The sequence below is a fragment of the Mastomys coucha genome, unplaced genomic scaffold, assembly GCF_008632895.1.
Source record: "Mastomys coucha isolate ucsf_1 unplaced genomic scaffold, UCSF_Mcou_1 pScaffold3, whole genome shotgun sequence".
Classification (NCBI taxonomy): domain Eukaryota; kingdom Metazoa; phylum Chordata; class Mammalia; order Rodentia; family Muridae; genus Mastomys; species Mastomys coucha.
In genome coordinates, this window is record NW_022196909.1 from 27,781,428 (window position 1) to 27,802,282 (window position 20,855).

General features: G+C 41.2%; 1 protein-coding gene and 1 long non-coding RNA gene across 3 annotated transcripts in view; one reads left to right on the forward strand and one right to left on the reverse strand.

Annotated features, from left to right (window-relative positions):
- The window catches only part of Ddx50 (DExD-box helicase 50), a 34,762-nt gene extending 20,657 nt beyond the window's left edge, over positions 1 to 14,105 (reverse strand). Inside the window, exons 1-8 of one of the 2 annotated variants that reach the window (XM_031346987.1) lie at positions 13,704 to 14,104; positions 10,151 to 10,260; positions 9,535 to 9,819; positions 6,002 to 6,077; positions 5,480 to 5,658; positions 3,470 to 3,587; positions 3,170 to 3,355; positions 2,595 to 2,740 (exon numbers count right to left, since the gene is read on the reverse strand). In XM_031346987.1, the coding sequence (XP_031202847.1) occupies positions 2,595 to 2,740; positions 3,170 to 3,355; positions 3,470 to 3,587; positions 5,480 to 5,658; positions 6,002 to 6,077; positions 9,535 to 9,714 (885 nt within the window). In that variant the 5' untranslated portion in view covers positions 9,715 to 9,819; positions 10,151 to 10,260; positions 13,704 to 14,104. Of the gene's footprint in view, positions 1 to 2,594; positions 2,741 to 3,169; positions 3,356 to 3,469; positions 3,588 to 5,479; positions 5,659 to 6,001; positions 6,078 to 9,534; positions 9,820 to 10,150; positions 10,261 to 13,703 lie in introns of both variants that reach the window. The other variant, XM_031346985.1, reaches the window with a different exon arrangement.
- Positions 14,106 to 14,259: 154 nt separating this feature from the next.
- LOC116074403 lies at positions 14,260 to 17,228 on the forward strand. The gene is made up of 2 exons (XR_004112195.1): positions 14,260 to 15,204; positions 16,754 to 17,228. It is a non-coding gene; the product is annotated as an uncharacterized LOC116074403 (long non-coding RNA).
- Positions 17,229 to 20,855: the final 3,627 nt, after the last annotated feature.

The window sequence follows — 20,855 nt, forward strand, 5'->3', positions numbered from 1 at the left end:
AAAAAAGAAAAAAAAAAAGAAAGAAAGAAAGAAAGAAAGAAAGAAAGAAAGAAGGACAACCTAAATCAGACCAAACCCACAATTTTTTTAAAAAAGATTTATTTATTATTATATGTAAGTACACTGTAGCTGTCTTCAGACACACCAGAAGAGGGTGCCAGATCTCATTACGAATGGTTGTGAGCCACCATGTGGTTGCTGGGATTTGAACTTCGGAAGAGCAGTCGGTGCTCTTACCCACTGAGCCATCTCTCCAGCCCGCAAACCCACAATTTAAGCAACATGTGAAGTAACCTTGTAGGGTCACACTTAAGACTTTAAGACAAATCACAATTTTTTTTGTTTTTGAACAAAAGTACAAAGTGGAGAGGGGAAGCAGACATGAAAGCACACCAGCAGTTCAAAACCAACAAGTAGTGTAGGATGACAAGACATGGACCAGCCTGAGCTACACACCAAGATACTGACCTAAAAACAAACAGTTGGGGCCTACATAGTGGTGGCACACACCTTTACTTGGTCTATAGACCAAGTTCTAGGACAGCCAGGGCTACACAGAGAAACCGAAACCAACAACAACAGCTGGGTGTGGTGGTGCACACCCTGAAACCAGCACAAGTGAGGCAGAGGCAGGTTGAGGCAGATTCAAAGCCAGCCTGGTCTACAGAGGAGGTTCCAGGACAGACCAAGGCTACAGGATAGATGCTTTCCCAAAAACCAAGCAGGGCTGGGGAGATATCTCAGTAGTTAAAAAAGCATTCTGTTCTACCAGAAGACCCTTGGTTTAATTCCCAGCACCCATACAACCATTTAACTCCAAGTCTAGAAGATTTAATGCCACAGATGCAGGCAAAAACTCTTAACAGATAAAAGTTCAATCTCAGTGTTGCAAGGATGCCTGTAATCTCAAGACGTGGGAGGCGAACTCAGGGTAGGGGTAGGATAAGAGTGCTTATCTAGTAAGCTTATCTAGTGTCCCCAGTGCCATAGACACCTAGGGTAGCAGCACCGGCCCAGAATCCCAACACTTGGGAGATAAAGACAGCAGGATCAGAAGCTGAAGGCAATTACCTTCTGCTAACAAGTGAGTATGAAGTCAGCCTTAGATGTATGATAATGGAAAGATGGTTGGTAATACTTGAAATGGAGGAATGAAAAATATGAGGGGGGATAAAAACAGTTAAAGCCTAGAAAATAGTGTTTATCTGTTATGCCATTCAATCTCTGAATGTCTGCAAATGACTTAAATTGTTCTTCACTGGCACATGTTACATTCTTATTGTAAAACCACTAAACATTACAAAGTACATGAACCTTCCACTGACTATCTAGCACTGCAATGTCCCTTTTTCGAGAAATAATCATGTTGGTATTCATTTTTTGGACTTAGACTTTATATTCCAAATAAATCCTTTTAGCACTGCATGCTTTTGATATTGAGGTGCTAAGAATTACATATGTTTTTAAAAATAGGATTCTATACGTGGCATTCTGATTTTCTGTTGTTTGTGGTGCTGGAACAGAACCCTTCTGACTTAGATTTTAACACTTAAATCAATTACTGTACTGCACTCCAGGTTATCTACTGTTTTAGCTATCTGTTTTGCTTAGCAAATGGAAAAAGTGATATATATGCAGTATACATATACCTTAGAGTCACAAATACTGCACCTAGCACCTCTAATTCTTTCTTATTATAAACATTCTCAATTTTCATCTCATGACATCACATTATCAACCTTTCCCTCAGGTTTCTTTTTCAGACATCTATGTTTAGAAAAACCTTCTCCGCCAATCCTCTCAGGAAAGCCCACACCTACCCTCCAGGATGTCCTACTTCTTGAGCATCTCTTTCCTTCTGCTACATTTTAGCTAACTATCTCAATACTACTTAAAGGTTTGTTTTAATTATATTTATTGTGAGCACACATATTCACGTGCGTTTGTATACCACAATGTATGTGTGGTGGTCAGGACAATTTGCAGAAGTCAGTTCTGTCTTTTCAGGTCATCAGCCTTGCCCTGTACCCACTGAGCCATCTCACAGGTCCCATTAGTAAGAACTACCTTCTGTTGCTTTTTCCTTCACTCTCTCCTGTCTGGGATGTGTGAGTGCTTTTGAGACAACTCTTCAGACTGTCACACTGTGATTCAGGCTAACTTGTACCTCACTATGCAGCCTCTGCTCACTTCAACTTAATGGGATCGTCCTGGCTCCGTCTCCTGCACATGTACCATCATACCTGGCCTCTGGAGCAATAAACGCTCCTGGCATGTTTGCACAGCAGCTTTTACATTAGGCCTCCCTTGTTCACACAGTCACAGCACTCCTATATTTTCTATCTGTTCCTCAATTTCAAACTACTCATAACCTTTTTTTTTCCCCCTTGAGAGTTGGGAATTGAACTTACGGCACCATAAATGCTAACCAAGTGCTCTACCATTAAGGTATGGTCCGCAGCACTATACATGGAGCTTACTACGGGTAGGAAAAGAGGTAAAGCTTGAAGAGGTACCTCAAACTTGAATTTAGCTTCATCAAAAGTAAACACCAATTAAAAAGCTAAAATCTACATGCTGGCAAAACTACTTACTTCCACAGTGGTTGCAGCTTTTTGAGTCATTTTTCCAACAAGGTCAACCTGTTCATATCTGGATTTCATGTATTTTTTTGCAACTTTGTATACCCACTGTGGGCAAGTTGCAGAAAAAAGTAAGGTCTGAGGATTGTCTTCTGAATCTTAAACAAACAAAAAGAATTCAAATGTTTTCTTAATGTCCCATGATGTAGCCAGCTTTTAAAAATCAACCCAAGCTTCAAAACAAAACAAAAAATGAAAAATTATAAACTTGGGGCAAGTTTTTAACATATATCAATGCAACTATTAAACTTTCAGATGAAACAAAAATAAAACTGAACTAGGAAGAAAGTAAGAACTTAAGAAAGAACAGTAACCCAAGAAATGGATACAGTGAGTTAGTAAATCCACATGGAAGACGACAGAATAATCAGGGTGTGCTTTGTACTTTCTTTTTTAAAGAAAGGATACCAAATAACTTTTTGTTAGAATACCAGGAGACAAGGTAATAAAAATTATGAAATGAATTCTCAAACTTTTATAAAAAAAAAAAACCAGCTGCTAATATATTCATCTGAACTAGGACATACCAGTTTTGTAGGATTCATGAATAATATCTTCGACTTGTTCAGCAAAACCTAAATCTAACATTTGATCTACTTCATCAAGCACAACATGGCGTAACTTTGAAAGATCCAAACGGCCACTTTGCAGATGGTCTTTGATACGCCCTGGAGTCCCAACAAGGATGTCAATACCATTCCGAATTTGATTAACTGCAAGGAAAGAAACACCAGGAATATGTTAAAAGCAAATGTCTGCTTTTACATTATTTCTTTATATTTAAAAATTAGTCAATCCAACTTGGATTATTGTATATATCTACTCACTCTGGCTTTGATATGATGTTCCACCATAAAAACACGCCACGTTGAGTTTTCTAGTTATATCTTTGAAATCTTTGGCTACTTGATTTGCCAATTCCCTTGTTGGAGCCAAAACGAGTACCTGAGCAAGAATTTTAAAAAAGAAAAATATACCTTTTCTAAAGACTGATATAAACTCCACCTGAAAGGATATTTCTTAAAGATGCATTTAGAATAAGAATCTCAACACTAACTTCATAAGCACTTAATGACAGAGCTGGGTGTACTGTTAATGACAAAGTCTAGCATGCATAAACTGGGTTTCATCCTTATCCTTAGGGCGTGGGGGCAGAGAAAACAAATATAAACAAGAACAGCTTATATTTACTACAACATATTTTATCAGACTTTAAAAGTCACTTTCCTGGGTTGGGGACAGTTCAGTTGGCAGAGTGTTTGCTTAGCATGCATGGAAATGTACCCTTACAATCCTAGCATTTGGAAGGTGGAGGTAAAATGATTGTCTTCAAGTATATAGTGACCTCAAGGCCTGCCTGGGCTACATGAGACCCTATCTCAAAAAACAAACAAAATATAAAAGAGCACTTAATGAGGTTCCCAAACCTCTTAAGATAATTTCCTCATCTCTCTATTCCTCCCCTTCATATTTATATTACTCTCCTAAAATAGTTATGTATTTATAGACAGAAAAATAATGTACATTATCTGCTGACTGTCTAGCTAATCTACTCAAATGTAAGGTCAATGAATACATAAGTTTCTGACAGAAGAGTCACTGTATTCTCTAGACTTTAAATAACTGGTACAGAACAAAGATTCAAAACATATTTGTCAAGGTAAAGATGGTTCATACACTGACTGCTTGTGCTCTATATGAAGTAGTAAGTTTGATCAGTGAATTAGTGAATTTTGTCATGAAAAACAGATGAGGTGGCATTAGTATCCCAATTTCACCACAGACATGGAACTTGAGTCACAGTGAGGTTGTAAGCCTTGCCCTGCCCAAGAAACAATAGCTAGAACTGGCAGAGCCATGATCTCAGAAGCAGCTTCTAACAGACTAAGGCAGGTGCATTTCCTATCTGCATTACTTGCAACTGTGTAAAGATTAAGACTGCATTACCTACAAATTTCAACAAAGAAAAATGACTTATCCTGTAAACCAATACAGCCAACATGATATGAAATAGTTGGTCCTAAGCCATTTTGATAATCATTCTATTCATATACATGTGAATCTGCCTTTATAGTGTAACATTAAGAATATTTAAAAGCACAAACACACACATACCTGTTAATATCATTATGATGACTTTTCTTCTCCACTGTTACAAACCTTAAAGTGCACACAGGTTCTAAAAATGTCAAATTTTAGACTAGAATTTTACTAGTTCCCTTGGTTGATTTTTACTATTTATAAGTTAAGACATATTTCTAGTACCCAATAGCAGCATATCACTGATATAATATTCTTCATAAAAAGTCAACCTGTGAAATAATTCTAAATACTTACTGAATCAAAAAGGGAATACCTCGAAAATTCATTATTTAAAAGGAAAAGTCAGGGATAAAGAGAAAAGTCACTAAATATACTAAATATAAATCCATCTATAAGGTAAATTGACTTTATAATACAAAGTTATGGAAGATATCTATATATCTGGAGATATTAAATTTGTGCTCATTAACTAATCTTTAGCTTTGCTTAAAATTTTCCTATCTGAAAAACAATCTCTTACTTTAGGAATCAAAATTTAGCTTTATGAAAAAGGGGAACTGACTCCATAAGGGGAGGGCTATACCTGACTCTGAGCCTAGTGCAATTCTTTCAGGGTCTGGGGTACAGCTCAGAGGGGGAGCATGAGCTTAGCATGCACAAGGCCCTGGGTTTGATCCCCAGTACCAAGAAAAAAACAAAAAAACAAAAAACAAAAAAACAAACCCAAAAGACGACTATTGTTCCTGTCCCTTTTCATTAATGTTAAGAGCTTTTACTCCCTTAATAACCGTTACCTTTGGTGAGCGGCTTTTTTTAATTGTTTCTTGATTTCTTTGGAGCCTTTCAATCAAGGGTATGGCAAAAGAGAATGTCTTTCCTGTTCCTGTCCGGGCTTGAGCAATTAAATCTTTTCCTTCATATACAGGACCAAAGGTTTTAACTTGAATAGGAAAGAGATATGTTACCCCTCGACCTGTAAAATGAGATTTCATTAAAATTTTTGACTAGCATTAGGAAAAAATAAGTTCATTTGAAAATGACAATCCTTATTCCTCCATGATTGCCTATGGTCACACTACTTAGTAACATTTACAGTTATTCCTACCCCAAACAGGAATTAGAATGAAATTGGTCTAATTTGACAAACACATATAACTCTTTTAGTTAAAACAAGTCAGAATAAAGAAAAGAATGATGTAGAAATAACTGCAATTAAAAAGAGGGTGATATTTATCTTTACATTCTCCTTGTCAGAAAAGGCAGCAAAGCTGTATAAAATCAGCAGTCGATTGTTTATGACACGAAACTCACAGTACCTTTCAGAAGCTTTATGGTCTCCTCAGAAATGGAGAAATTAGAGAAGGCTCCTTCCTTTTGCTCACGTGTTAGAGTCTGTCAAAATGAAACCGAAATTCTAAATAATATAGTTTACATTACCTTTTAATCATTTTGAGGGGCAAAGAGGAGGCTTCTCAGACAGCGTCTCATAGAGCCTAGGCTACTCTCAAACATGCTACACAGCAAAGGATGGTCCTTAACTCTGATTGCCTCCACCTCTGGAGTACTGTCATCACAGCTGTACACGACTAAATATTTCTATAAGTAGCAAACTTATTTTCTCACACACACACACCCTTCGCTATGTAGCCCTAGCTGAGCTGTTCTGGAATTTGCCAGGGAGGCCTCAAACTCTCAAGATCACTTGCCTCTGCTTCCAAGTATTAAAATTAAAGACATACGCCACCATGCCCAGTCCCATAAAATATCTTCAAAAATAGAAATTCAGTCAGGCAGTGGTGGCACATGCCTTTAATCCCAGCACTTGGGGGTCAGAGACAGGTAAATTTCTGAGTTTGAGGCCAGCCTGGTCTACAGAGTGAGTTCCAGGACAGTCAGGCTAGACAGAGAAACCCTGTCTCAAAAAAAAAAAAAAAAAGAAAGAAATTCATCCGTTTAGTGTTTTTGTGGCCAGAAAAAGCATCAGGTCCCCTAGACTGACAGAACTTGAGTAACAAGCAGTTATGAGCTGACCAGTGTGGGTACTGAAAATTGAACTTGAGTCCACTAGAAAGAGCATGTGCTCTTAACTACAAAGCCATTTTTCTACCCTCCCAAACTCATCCAAACCCCACAACAAGATTTCTCTGTGTAGCCCTGGCTGTCCTGGAACTCACTCTGTAGACCAGGGTGGCCTCCAACTCAGAGATTCACCTGCCTCTGCCTACTAGGTTTAAAGGCGTGCACCACCATGCCTGGCTACAATCCCCCCCCCCTTTTTTTCCCAAGATAAGGCGTGTGCCACCACTGCCTGGCTTTTTTTTTTTTTCTGATTTTTGAAGGAATATGCTAGATGTCTCTACAATCTTATACAGATGATTTTGCAGAACCAGGAAAAGCTATTTCTACATTGATGCATATTACTATTACTGGTCTTTATATATATAATATTATGTATGTACACAGACACGCATATGTATAATTATAATTTTGTTTTGTTTTTGTTCTTAGAGACAGGATCTCTCTACATACCCCTGGCTGGGGTGGAACTCTCTTGAGTACCAGGCTGACCTCAAACTCAGAGATCCATCTGCCTCTGCCACTTTAGTGCTGAGATTAAAGGCATATGCTGCCACACCTGGCTACAATTTGAATTTTTGGAACCTTTAGCTATTCCCCATTTGTACATGGGTAATGGACTAAGCTAAATTTGAATACATAAGTTCCTAAAATAAAATTGTCCTCAAGTTTCAATTTGAAAATAATCACAACAAGAAAAATACCATCTACATGACTATGACTATGGAAACTAATAAAGTATGCTCTAAGTAATAAGACTGGGACCTAGGACCTTCTTCTGGACTCATCAGGCGCAAGGCATGCATAGGGTACACATACACACAGGTAGGCAAGACACTCACACATATAAAAATTTTAAAAAATACGTCTTTTGCCAAGCATAGTGGCACAAACCTTTATTCTCAGTACTTGGGAGGCAGAGGCAGGTGGATCTCTGTGAGTTTGAGGCTAATCGAGTCTGCAAAATGAGTGCCAGGACTGTGCCACTGAGAAACCCTGGCCCTAAAAATAAACACTTTAAAATTTTAAAAAAGGTCTTTTTAAAAATTGGAAAATTATATAAACTGTTTTATAATTTCACTTAGCGAAATATTCTGAGAATTTTTCTAACATTCTTATAATACACTCTTGGAATAGCTGTGCTCTACTGCATAGATAGCATATTTAACTAACTGCTTATTATTAGACTTTAGGCTATTTAGACTTTTTGCAATGATCGATACTTAATTTACATAGCTTTGTATACAGCATATTCACACCCTTAGCATAAACTACTAAAAGCAAAAATTCCTTAAATCTAATATAATCAGAACAAAATAACCATGGCTTGAAATACTGCTCAGTATTTAAGAACAAATTCTGCTCTGGCAGAAGACCTGAGTTTAGTCTCAAGTTCCCATGTCAGGTGGCTCACCAATACCTGTAACTGCAAGTATTGTTCCAAACGATCCAAGACCCTCTTCTGGCTTCCCTGGACACCCACGCCCATGTGGCATGCTTGCTTGCACTCTCTCACGCTCCTGCGCTCGCTCGCTCACGCGCTCTCTCTCTCTCTCTCTCTCTCTCTCTCTCTGTCTCACACACACACACACACACACAAATAATAATAATAACCAACAGTTTAGTCTATTATAATATACCCCCATAGGCAAATTTCAAGAAACCCAAGAACAATCTATACATTCTATAGCAAAACAGATTTGTAGGCCCTTACTAAACTCAATTAACATTTGTGCTTCTTGGCAAACCAATTTACAAGTAGAAAAACACAGGATATCAATACATAGAGTCTCATCCATGGATCTCACCAACTATCCTGGGGTTTGATCCCTAATGAGGGTTTAAAGCTATTATCAGATTTGAAGAGTATACATTTTTATCAAAGAAAGAATCCAGGCACAATAACAATAGCACATATCTTTAACACTAGCACTCAGGAAGTATAGGTTGAGTTCCCAGCATCCATTCGGCATGTCAGAACCATCTGTAACTCCAGTCCCAGGAGTTCTTACACCCTCTTCTGGCCTCAGTAGGAATCAAAAATGCACACAGTACATGCAAACAAAACATTCATACACTTAAGAGGAAAAAAAAGTTGTTTTAAAAAGAAAGTAACTATTCTAAAAGAAACAGCAGATATAAACCCAGCACAACTGGGCATACTGGCACTATTTCCAGAAATAAAATCAAGACAAAATAAAAAAATAAAAACTCTCCATGGTGATGCGAACCTGCACCCTCAGCACCTGGAAGGCAGCGTTAAGAGGGTGGAGACTCCAAAGTCACCTCAGCTACCTGGGAAGTCTGAGACTAGCCTGGGTGATTATGAGACCCCATCTCAAACAAATGAAGCAGGTCTTGGAGTAGAGTCTACTATACTTCCCCAAATTTAATATCCAGAGAAATTCTATCCCAAGAAAGATAAAATAAAGAGGTGGGGTAGCAGCAAGTTGGTTCAGTGAAAGTTAGCTGCTGCCAAGCTTAGCAACATGAGTTTGATCCCTGGGACCTACACAGCAGAAGGAAAAATGACTCCTACAAGTTACACTCTGACCTCTACACAAGATAAATGTTTGTTTAAAAAAAAGGATAGCACAATGAAAGACACAAGAGTCAAAGGGAAAAGGCTAGGGTTTCAGCCACACTGGTTCTATAGTTCAATAGCAACACTAGCACTAAGCAGAGAATAGCACATAATCAATTCCAATGAACCTCACAGGTCAAGCCAGCCTACATTTCAAAGAGACCACATGCAACACAGTCTGCTGTGTACCTCCTCTGCTTTATCACTTGACTTGTGAGAGTTTTCTGAGGATGACACTCGCTTTGACCTTTTCTCATACTCATCCACATCTCCGTTTGGCAGGTCTTTTCTTCTTGATTTATGAGATGGGGCGAATTCATCTGAAAATCTTAGTCCTTCTTTGGTGTCTCCATTTAGCTTCTCTCTCATTTTAGCTTTTTTGGATTTGGGAGCATCCAGGTCATCTGTAACACCATTTTCTGTTTCTGTTCTCTCCTCTGATTCAGAATGGTGCCTTGACTTCCTTCTATCACTCTGTAGACAAAAAGAAACAGTGACAAGCTCTCCTTCTAAGATCCCAAAGAAGTTCAAGTATGACTTCCCAACCAGCTAAGCTCAACCTACAATTACACTCAACACTCTACCTGCAAGAGATCCAAGCTGGTTAGTAAAGCCAAAGTCTGCATCTTACCTGCTTCGTGTTTCAAGATTCAGTCTCTAGAACATTTCTAATCCCATCCTAAGATTTTCAGGACAGTTAAATATCCTCCTCAGGAAAAGAACAAAGCCTCAAAATTATAAATTAAAATACAAATAAAAACTTCTAACATCTCCAAGAGGGAAAAAAAATGTATTGAGTACCTACCCATTATTGTGTAATGTTTTCGTCTTATCTTGTTTTAATCTTCATAACAACCCTATCAGGGAAGTACAGGTCCATAATCCCTTATCCGAAATTCCGAAATCCATAAAGCTCTGAAAACCGAAAGTGTTTTTGTAACTTATATGGAGATAGAACCTTATCTGATCTGAATTCACTTGATGGCAAAATTTAACTACAACGAATGTGAAGCAATTTACTGTTATCCCATTTAGTATGACCACCCATATTTAACATTAAGGCTGCAGGTCCCCAACCCTTCTAACGATTTCCAGCTTATGAGAATTTTAAAACCATCTAGCTCCAATGATTTTGGATAAGGGATGGTGAACCTGTAATCTCTGCCACTATAAGATGAAGAAAGAGACTTGGTTCTAAAGGCTATTCTGCAGGTGGAAGTGGAAGGGATGGGATGCAGCCCTGTCTGACCTGAAAGTCTATGTTCTTCTCACAGCATGTGTCTTCCTTGAATTATTTGCTCTGTTTTGAGACAGGAGCTCATGTAGCGCAGAGTGGCCTGTACCACCTGACCTGCCTGCCTCCACCTCCAAGTGCATGGATTACAGGCATGTACTAGTTAGTAGATATAGCTCTCCTTGAAAACAATTGATAGTTAAAGAAAATCAAATGTCATTTATACAAACCAATTGTTACACTTTCATGAAGGACTATAACACTGAAAACTAAGGCTGTGTTTAACAAAACAACAAAAAGCCAAACACCAAGGCACTATTCTGTAACTTCACTTTTTTCTTTTTCTTTTTCTTTTTCTTTTTTTTTTTTTTTTTTTTTGGTTTTTCGAGACAGGGTTTTTCTGTGTAGCCCTGGCTGGCTGTCCTGGAACTCACTTTGTAGACCAGGCTGGCCTCAAACTCAGAAATTCACCTGCCTCTGCCTCCCAAGTGCTGGCATTAAAGGCGTGCGCACCACTGCCCAGCCTGTAACTTCACTTTTAAAATGCAAAACTAAGACTGTAAAGACGGCCCATTGGTTAAGAAGAGCACTGGCTCCTCTTCCAAAGTACTCAGGTTCAAACCCAGCACCCACATGGTAACTCCAGGGGATATGACAGCTTCCTGTGGCCACAGAGGACAGGCCTACACATGGTACACAGACATACACACAGGCATAAAACCCATACACACTAAAAAAATTTTTTTTTTTTTAGTTTTTAAAATATCAAACTGAAGGCAAGTTCTTTTTTTTATTTATTGACCATAAAGAATGATTAGAAAACTTGGTCCTTCAGACTCACTTGGTCAAATAAATAAGTCATTTGCCTCAGTACTATCTAGTAAATTAGACAGCAACACTTCATTTCACTCAAAATGACAAGCACCAAGCTTTCACAATGCTGATATAATTTTTGAAGTGCTTTAGCATAAATTTTCTTTTTTTTAGCATTAAATTTTCATTCATAAATAGTTCAAAAGAACTGAGTAATGTGTGAAAATGCCTTTTAAAATGTTCTACATCATCTGATCTTTACCTAACTGCACTAGCCACAGCTTCCTAAAGTAGTAGGGCCTGTAGAACAAACAGGATTAGTCAGCCATGCAGTCTGGACTGCTTCAGGGACAAGATACAGCAGCAAGTCAATGACACCTCTGTGTCCACACCCTGCAGCACCCTAGAGTGCTAAGTACTAACATTACTCCCTCCTAGAGCTCAAGCCCAACGGCCTCCTGTTTACTGCACTCTGTTCATTTTACCTCTTAGCTCTCAACCTTCTGTAGTATTTCCTTCTCACCCTTCCGAGGAAGCTCAAGTCTGTGTGAACACACACTTCCAGACTCTCTTCACTACTTTCATTCCTTTTCTAAGAACACAAATCCCCTATCTCTATCTCAATATCTCCAAACTAGAATTATTTTCACTAAATGCCAGACTTAGCCTAATATTCTATTTTTGCTATTTGGTATTCCATTCCATTTCCAAATGTCTATTACTCTTTCATGAAGGGCAATCAACAAGTATATTATTTCTGGAGAACTTACAGTGTGAAAGCTACCAACATATAAGAACACAGTGAAACAAAGATACGATCGCTTTCCTCAAGAATCTTTGAAAACTATTTCAGGATGTGTATATAAAGGAAAGCTAACGTTACAAGGAGCACATAAAAATGTCAATCACAGAGATAACAGTGGAACAAGCCTTCGAAGGCAAATGAGATTACTGTATTGATATGGTTAGAAAAAAACATTACCTACGTCTTGTCAGAAGGAGGATTTAGGTGTGAAAGGTTATTCAAGACAAACTAAATTAAAATTAAAATAACTGCTTGAGATTACATTTGCAATCTACTCTAGGAGCCTACAGTAAGTAGTAAAATTCAAAGGCTTACATTCAAAGGGGCAAAGAGCTTCAGCTTGGGAAGATGAAAAGATTCTAGAGATCATGGTGGTCATGACAGCACAATTCTATTATACTTAATGACATCAAGTTTTACACTTAAAAATGGTATAAAAAAATAAACCCTGGGCTATAGTCGAATTTAAACCCCAGCACTGAAACATAGAACTCTCAAAATGTAAATTCCAAATTTGGTACATTCTACAAAAACAGAGAAATGAGAGTTGGGAATAGAGCTCAATGCTGGGCATTTGTGGTGGCCCCACTTCAATGCCCATTGGGAAGGTGGCATAAAAGGGTGGCTAGAATTTCAAATTTACTTTGGTGGTAAGTCCTAGGGGTGTTCCCTCATCTCTAGCACTCTACAGAGTAAATATTTTATCGAATGTCATCTTTCTCACAGTCATTTTCATCCCCCTCAGCTCTCTTTTCCTTCACCAGTTCAAAATTTTACCTGTGCACTTTTTCTTAGCACCGTAAGATCCTCTCTTTTTCAGGTTTTTGGGGGGTTTTTCTTCCTTTTTTGAGGGTGGGGGGACGGGGTACAGCCTCTAAAAATTCCTCTACAGGCTCCTGGTGGGCAGGGACCATTTTGCATATTTAATTAGTTTAAGCTCCTTGATACTCAACAAGAGTGTCTGCCACAATTAGCCTCAAAGAATACTTGTGGATTGAAAATACTGACAGTCAGGGCTATTCGTAATACGAACTCCATCACAGCCAAACCCAGGCGAGCCTGGCTTTGACACTACCTCTATTCCCCAATCAAGGAGGATTGTAAACCCCTAGGCTAGCCTTTCCCGAGACTGCTGCAGGCAGGCACGACACCGCGACCGAGAAGCAACCCCTAGGCAAAACCATCATCTCTCCCTCTCTCAACTCCTCCAAGGCCCTGGAAAACCAAACGATGGGACTCGCCGTAGGAGAAAGGGACCATGAGCGGGTGCCACGGCGATGGGAGCTCAAGTCTGCCCATCGCTTGGGAGAGATCCGGGCGCAAAGGCCGGCGTCCGGCTCAAGGGCCATGGTTCTCCTCCCGCTCCGGTCCCAGGGACCTCGGAGGGCCGAAGCTGTCCCTCGGAAGCTCCCGCCCGGTCCTGACAGGTCGTCCCCCTTCAGAGACCGCTGCCCTCCCGCCCAGGCCGGCGCAGCTCGAGGGAGGCGCGGCCCAGCCGCAGCGCACCTTTTGCCGCTCCTTCCTCTGGCTCTCGGACTCTTCCAAGGGCGCCTCGAGCTCCATGATGTCTCCCCAGAGGAGTTTCCCGGGCATTCCTGGCCGCCGCCACCTCCCGCCGGGTGCGGTGGCCACGACCACCTACGGCCACCGAGAGCGTGAAAGGAAGCGGGGGCTGGGCGGCCGCAAGCCAGGGCCGTGCGTCACTTCCGGGCCACGCACCTCGCGGCAGGAGCCGAGCCTCCCGAAATCTCCGGGAGGAGACTCTCCCAGCAAAGTCGCAGCCTCCCTCAACCAATCAGAAACCTGACTGGCCCAGACGGCCCCGCCCACACTCCGGAGTGACAGGCGTCTCCGGGGCACGGGGCCAATCGCCGGGAAGGATGCTCGCGCCTCTCCCCGCCCCCGCCCCTCCCCCGGCCCGGCGCGGCACGAAGGATTCCAAGAGTCGTCTCCTCCTCCCCAACGCGGAACACCCCCCTTCCCGGCGTGCCCTGCGGCGCTCGAGCAGCCCCCCTCTTCCCAGGCGGTGGGGAAGAGAGGGGCTGACGCGCGACGCAGCGGCTCGAGCCGAGGGCCAGCACGAGCCGAGGCCGGCGGGAGCGCCACGCGCCATCCGGCCATTCGCCGCCGGAAACTGCGGCCCTTCGCCCCGCCCGCGGTGGGCGGGGCGTTCGCCTGTAACGGCTTCCCGCTAGACCGGTGCCCTGGCGTTGACGTTGAGGCTCTCTGGGGGTCTGCATGGGTCCGAAGCCGAGGTCTGAAGCCTCAGGGACGTTAGCTCCTTAAACATGCGTGGAGTTATGGCTTCCTTTCAGTTCTCATGCATCCCAGAAGAGACAGAAACCCACCCGAGAAAGGGAATGTGTTTGTCCAAACGTCCGCAGCGCACGCAAGGCTTGAAAACGGATCAGAATCCGCACCGTTCGCCGGGCTGTCACCTCCCAGGGTTGCAAGGCGGATGCTCGCTCCTATAAAACAGAATAGGGAAAAATCTAAAGGAGCCCAAGATAAAGGAAGCAAGTCCAGTGTGTCTGACAGATTACCTGCTTGTAATAAGTACATTTAATCTCAAGGTTCACGATTAACCGCCTCTGAGTTACAAACTTAAGACAAAGATGTCAGTGTCAGCGAATTGACTTCTTGGTCTCTATGTATATTCACAAAGACTGGGTTCGATCTCCTGTACCTCACAGACCAGGCAAGCTTGCTACCAATTGAACAACAATCCCAGCCCTCAAACCTTGTTCATCATGCTCTCTTCATTCAGCCGATCAGCTGTCTCATTCCCGAGGGAAGATGACACCAAACCGAGATGTAGGTGCAGGGCATTCTCGCAAACTACAGTCTCTAGTGCAGCATCCTTAAAAAAATTTAGGCTACATGTCCTGACTTCCAGGATTGGACTTGAATAACCGGGATCACAATATTAAGTTTGCGATAGCTTCCGGACTTCTGTGTAAATAAGGACTTTGAGTGTAGTTTTATGGACTCAGTTCTATAACACCAGGTGTGTTCAAGGAATGATGGTAGAAAAAGGGCTTTTTCCACGGGTTGGATGAATAGTTATGGGTCGCTACATCTAAATTTTTACAAATCTAAATCTCAATAGCTTTTCTAAATCCTTCTGCATTGATACACTATGCCCCTACAACAGAATAGGCTATGCATAGAAACAGTTGATAGGGTTAAGAATGCCACACACATGGGGATAAAGGGAACAGATGCTAGTTCGTGGTTGAAGGTCACACAAATGAAGTAAAGTTTTACCTCCTTAGGGTCCCTATTTTTGGCATTTTTTCTCATGCCAAACCTCACAGCAAACCTGAAAAGCAAGTGACTGCTTCCCAGATGACCTTCGGTGTCAACAAATGTAGCCTTTCTAAGTCCTAATGACCTGAACTAATTCTCTGATCTAGTCAGGTGGAGGAGGAAGAGTGGAGAACCAGACATGAGTAACTTGCCCAAGGAGGGAAGGACTCGGTCGACATCAGCTTAATTGATTAGGAAACATGTGAACAGGAACTATAATTTAAAACTCAAAAGATTTATTTCTGATAAGATTTGGAGCCAAGAGGAATGAAAACAACATATTTATTTTTCTCATTACTGGGACAAAATACCTGAGAAGGGACTTAAGTGTTTTTTATTTTGGGTCATTTTGGCTCATAGCTGGAGGCTAGAGTCCATCAGGGCAGGCAAGTCATGGCAATAGGCTAACAAGGTAACTGGTCACATTTCATCTACTAGAAGCAGAGATGGACAATGGTACTCACCTAGCCTCTCTCATTTAGTCTGGCAGTTAGGGTGGGTCATCCCACTTGAATTAACCACATAAAGACACTCCCTGATTCTAAATCCTGTCCAGTTGACCATCAATATAAACCACCATCATGGACATCGATTCAAAATATAATCACCAATTCATGGGATCACATGATCTCCCTGCTCCAGCGCTCCTAGTACCTCCAACTACAGGCACAGACCATGGCGCCTAGTTTCAAATACAGCAATCAGAATCAATTTTTCTTTTCCAAATACTTCTTTAGTTTAGCTAGAGCTTGACCACTACTTCTTTAGTTTAGCTAGAGCTTGACCACTTGAGCCCTAGCTGACCTGGGACCTACTAGGTAGAAGAAGGCTGGCTTCCAACTCACAGAGCTATGCTTGTATCTGCCCCCCAACCTACTGCTAGGATAGAAGAAAGGCATGTGCTGCAGTGCCCAGTTTTATGTTTGTTTTACATTATTTTGTGTGTAGACGTTCTCTTCCCACAATATGTGTCCTGGGGATCAAACTCATTGTCAGGCTCAGTGGTCGAAGCCTTTACCAGTGGAGTTATCTTGCTACCCCTATTTTGCAAGTATATTAAAAGAGTTCCTGATAATACCCTGAAAAGTTAGATTGTTGTATTTTTTTCCTAGTATTCTCTTATCAAAGGTTCTATTTTTAAAAAATCCCCTTGCCTTTAACCTTAGATTATTAAATTCTAAGCTTTAAGATATAAAAACAAGGTACTATCTCTAAACTTGCTTCCAAAATCGTTCATTTTTTTTCAGCTCATAATTAGAAATTAGAAGGCAAAGAGCTATCAAGATGCATCTAGCACTTTGAAAGGCGAATGTGAAACTTTTACAACAATAGAACATCAAGCATTTCAGATGATATGGAAATAAAGGGGCAGTTGTGAATTGGTGGAGACAGTGAGGATAAAGATTGTGTTTTGAGGGTGGTGAGGCAAATGGAAAACGAGAGGCCATGTGGCCATAGCCACTTTAGCTTTAAAAACCGTTGTTAGCCAAGCAGGGACAACAAGCACGGAAACTGGATTGGCAAATACAACATTACTAGAGCAATGAGGCCCAGTGGCACTCACACTGAAGTGATGAAAGAGTGCCGCTGCGGTTTTTGGCTTTTCCAGACAGGGTCTCAAGTTGTCCTGGCTGGCCTTGAACTATATAGCTCACGTTTGCCTTAAAAACCCCTCCTGCCTGCCTCTGCCTTCTCTGTTGGAATTAAACCTGTGTGCCACCATGCCCGGCTCCAGCGTGTCTTCCGTAAATAGTTGTGGGTATTTAAAAAAAAAAAAAATGAAAAAGTGTTTTTAATCATGTGTATATGTGGGTATGGGGGGGCACTGTGGCAGCAAGAAGAGGCCATCAGATCCCCCCAGAAATCACACTGCGGTCCTCTGCAAGAACAGTACAAGTTTTTAATCATTGAGCTTTCTCCCCCGCACTGCTTTTTTGCTTGTGTTTTGAATCAGACTGTAGAAATGAGGGTCAACATGAGCTACCCCAGAAGAGGGCACCATCACCCGGTACTATGCAGGGAAAACAGCTAAGAAGATTAGGTAAAGTCACAGAAAAGAAAAAGGAAAGAGAGGTCACAGGACAGTCTGGAGTCTGTCCATGGTGCCACCCCATTCTTGTTTTATACATTCCTCACCCCTGGAAGGCATCACCTACTTTCCTGTTTCCTGTAGCTTCAGACAAGTTCTCAAAAACACAGCAACATTGTTTTCTAAAACAGAGCTGACATTTTCAATATCACGTTTGCCTAAAGGTACATCCAGCAATAGGTTCATGGTCTAAGAACATATGTAGTTTAACAGCACACCTACATATGGGAATCGTATTACGAGCTGGTGTGATGTCAATCACAATCAATAAACTTGATTGATAAAGAGTACAAGGGGTGGTGCTGGAGAGAGGGATGGCATGGCTGTTAAAGGGTACATGTTCTTCCGAGGACCACTGTTCAATTCCCAGCATTCCCAACAACAACGGTCTTTAGCGCCATCCAGTCCTGGATCTGATGGCCTCTCCTGACCTCTGAGGATACCAGGCATGCACATGATACACAAATGAGTGTAGACAAAACACTCATTTCAAATCTACAAAAAAATGTTACAAATGCGTGTGTATGTGTGCTGCAAGTTTGTGTGCACCCACCATAGTGTGCCCACAAAGAAAGACCAACTTGGTAGAGAACCCAGTGACCTGAAAACATTCAGAGTCTTAAAAACATCCAGTGGGTCTTACGTTTACAAAGACCAATAAAGATATAAGTAACAAAAACTAGTATGTAAGTCAAATAAAAACTTCATCGATTTTTCTAAAGAGAAGTATTATGGTTAACATTATGTGTGTAGAGATGAGACGGTGACACTCAGTAAATTCTTTCCTTCTCCCACGAGTCCCGGGGATGTGAACTCAAGTCATCAGGCTAAAGAGAGGGCTTGCTTAGCCCACTGATTATTCTAAAAGATTTGTTACTATGAAAGTAAAATGACAGTAAGAAATGAGACATTTGACATTGTGTTGAGTGGCGTGCTTGTGTGGTCAGTATTAGGGAGTTGGTTCTCCTATGTAGATCCCAGGGATTGAACACACATTGCCAGGCTTGTCAGAAAGCGCCTTTAGCCACTCAGCCATTTCACTGGCTCCTTATTTTTGATACTATAAACCACTTAGTGTCAAAAATCATGAAACCCTTTCAACATCTGGCCTCAAAATAACCATCTTACCTCTCAAAAGCAAATGATGCCAACGAAGCCAACATCAACACTTAAAAAAAAAAAAAATCCTAGAGTCAGGCGACTCATTGGCCTTTGTGAAATTTAGTCTTGTCGACAGACTTGATGCATTTAAGAATTTTTCAAAATGAATTTTCTTGATGTACTATGCAATGATAGCTCTGTAGGTGTGAGTGTGGGGTGGTAATTACGTGATATTTTTCAAGTTTCCTTCACCTACCATCACAGATAAATTGGCAATGGAAAAAGGAAATTGTCAGCCAGGCAGTGGTGGCACATACCTTTAATCCTAGCACTTGGGAGGCAGAGGCAGGCGGATTTCTGAGTTCCAGGCCAGTCTGGTCTACAGAGTGAGTTCCAAGACAGCCAGGGCTATACGGAGAAACACTGTCTCAAAAAACCAAAAAAAAAAAAAAAAAAAAAAAAAAAAGGAAATTGTCTTTTTTTTAATTATACAGATTTATTTATATGAAAGTACACTGTAGCTGTCTTCGAAAGAGCAGTCAGTGCTCTTATCCACTGAGCCATCTCTCCAGCTCTCCCAGAAACTGTCTTAACATAGGTATTACTTGCTACAGATCTATTTAGTGTGTCTGAATGGCACTAAAGACACCATTTCTTTGTACAGTGACATTTGTCATCGGCACCAAGAAAAATGGAGAGTTGAGGTATAATTGCAGTACAAGAGCCAAAGCCCACAGTGAAAGCTTAAGGGAAACCTTGGCAGTTTGCTAAAGTTTCACTCCTCCTTCCTGTTGAGACAGAACCTCATGCACCCAGGTTGGCTTCAGACTTGGCATAGCCAAGGATGACCTTGACCACCTAAGCCGCCTGCCTCCACTTCCCAAGGGGTAAGCCCACAAGGCCTGTGTTGCCCCACTCATTTCATCTAGTGCCTGGAACTGAACCCAGGCCCTCATGTATGCTGAACAAGCACTCATCCATTTGAGCCACATCCTTACTTCCCCTGAATTTCTTTCCATTTCTCAGTTCCTTCAATTCACTTGACTGTCTGATTTTAAAAATATCCTCTTGTCCCCCCGGGAAGAATATTATATCTGCTACATTCTCCATCATGGATCAACAAACTCCCCATTAGTAAAGGATTTTGTTGCTATTAAATACGATACTATACAACCACCTTTCACAACAGAATCTGGGTTTAACTTAAAAAAAAATGTTTTCTGAGGAAATAGCCTTTTTTAAAAAAATCATTTGTACCGTGTTTTCCCTTCAGCATAATCCCTGACACACACCCAATTTGGCAGCATATATATATATTGCCTTTTAAAACTAGAAGCTTTGAAAATGTGACAAGTTCTCTACAAATTAAACAAAATGTCTTACTACTACAGACAAAAAAAAAAATTCAGTAGACATCTGTCAACTTTTCACTTGGGGGAGTTTTGTTTTGTTTCTTTTGTTTTTTGGTTTCTCGAGACAGGATTTCTCTGTGTAGCTCTGGCTGTCCTGGAGCTCACTCTGTAGACCAGGCTGGCCTCGAATTCAGAAATCTGCCTGCCTCTGCCTCCCAAGTGCTGTATTAAAGGCATGGAAAACCACTGCCCGGCTTGCTTTTTTCTGTTTTGGATGTGAGATTATTAATAAATTCGGCTGAGAAAAAAACGGACAGAGTAGGAGATGAAGCACGACAAAGGCCAGCCACTTGTCTAGGGGCTATGACGGGGAGATATATAACATATACCTGACTCCACGGCCATCAGGGATGAATGACTTTCTCAGCCACCATGTCTTCCAGCTCAGCTGAGATGTGGTGGCTAAGGGATTGGGGCCAGGAGCTCAGCCACCAGTTCCTTATTGAATGAACATGATGAGCTGGCCATTGTGTTTTGTGCCTTCTCAAGGGTACGTAGCCCACAACATGCCTGCCTAGACTTTAGTCTTGGGACAGCATGAAATCAGAAGTATAAAGAGCCACCAGAAAATTGTAGTGTGATTTATTTTATTTTATTTTATTTTTTGGCTTGGTCCTTGTTTTTTTTTTCCCCCAGTTGCTAGTCACCTGGCCCTTTAAGAATACTTAGCTGTTAGAACTGCTTGACCCTATGGCCTTCAGTGTCGGTTGCCTCTTGGATTTCTTGGGAACAGGATAGGTTATTAAA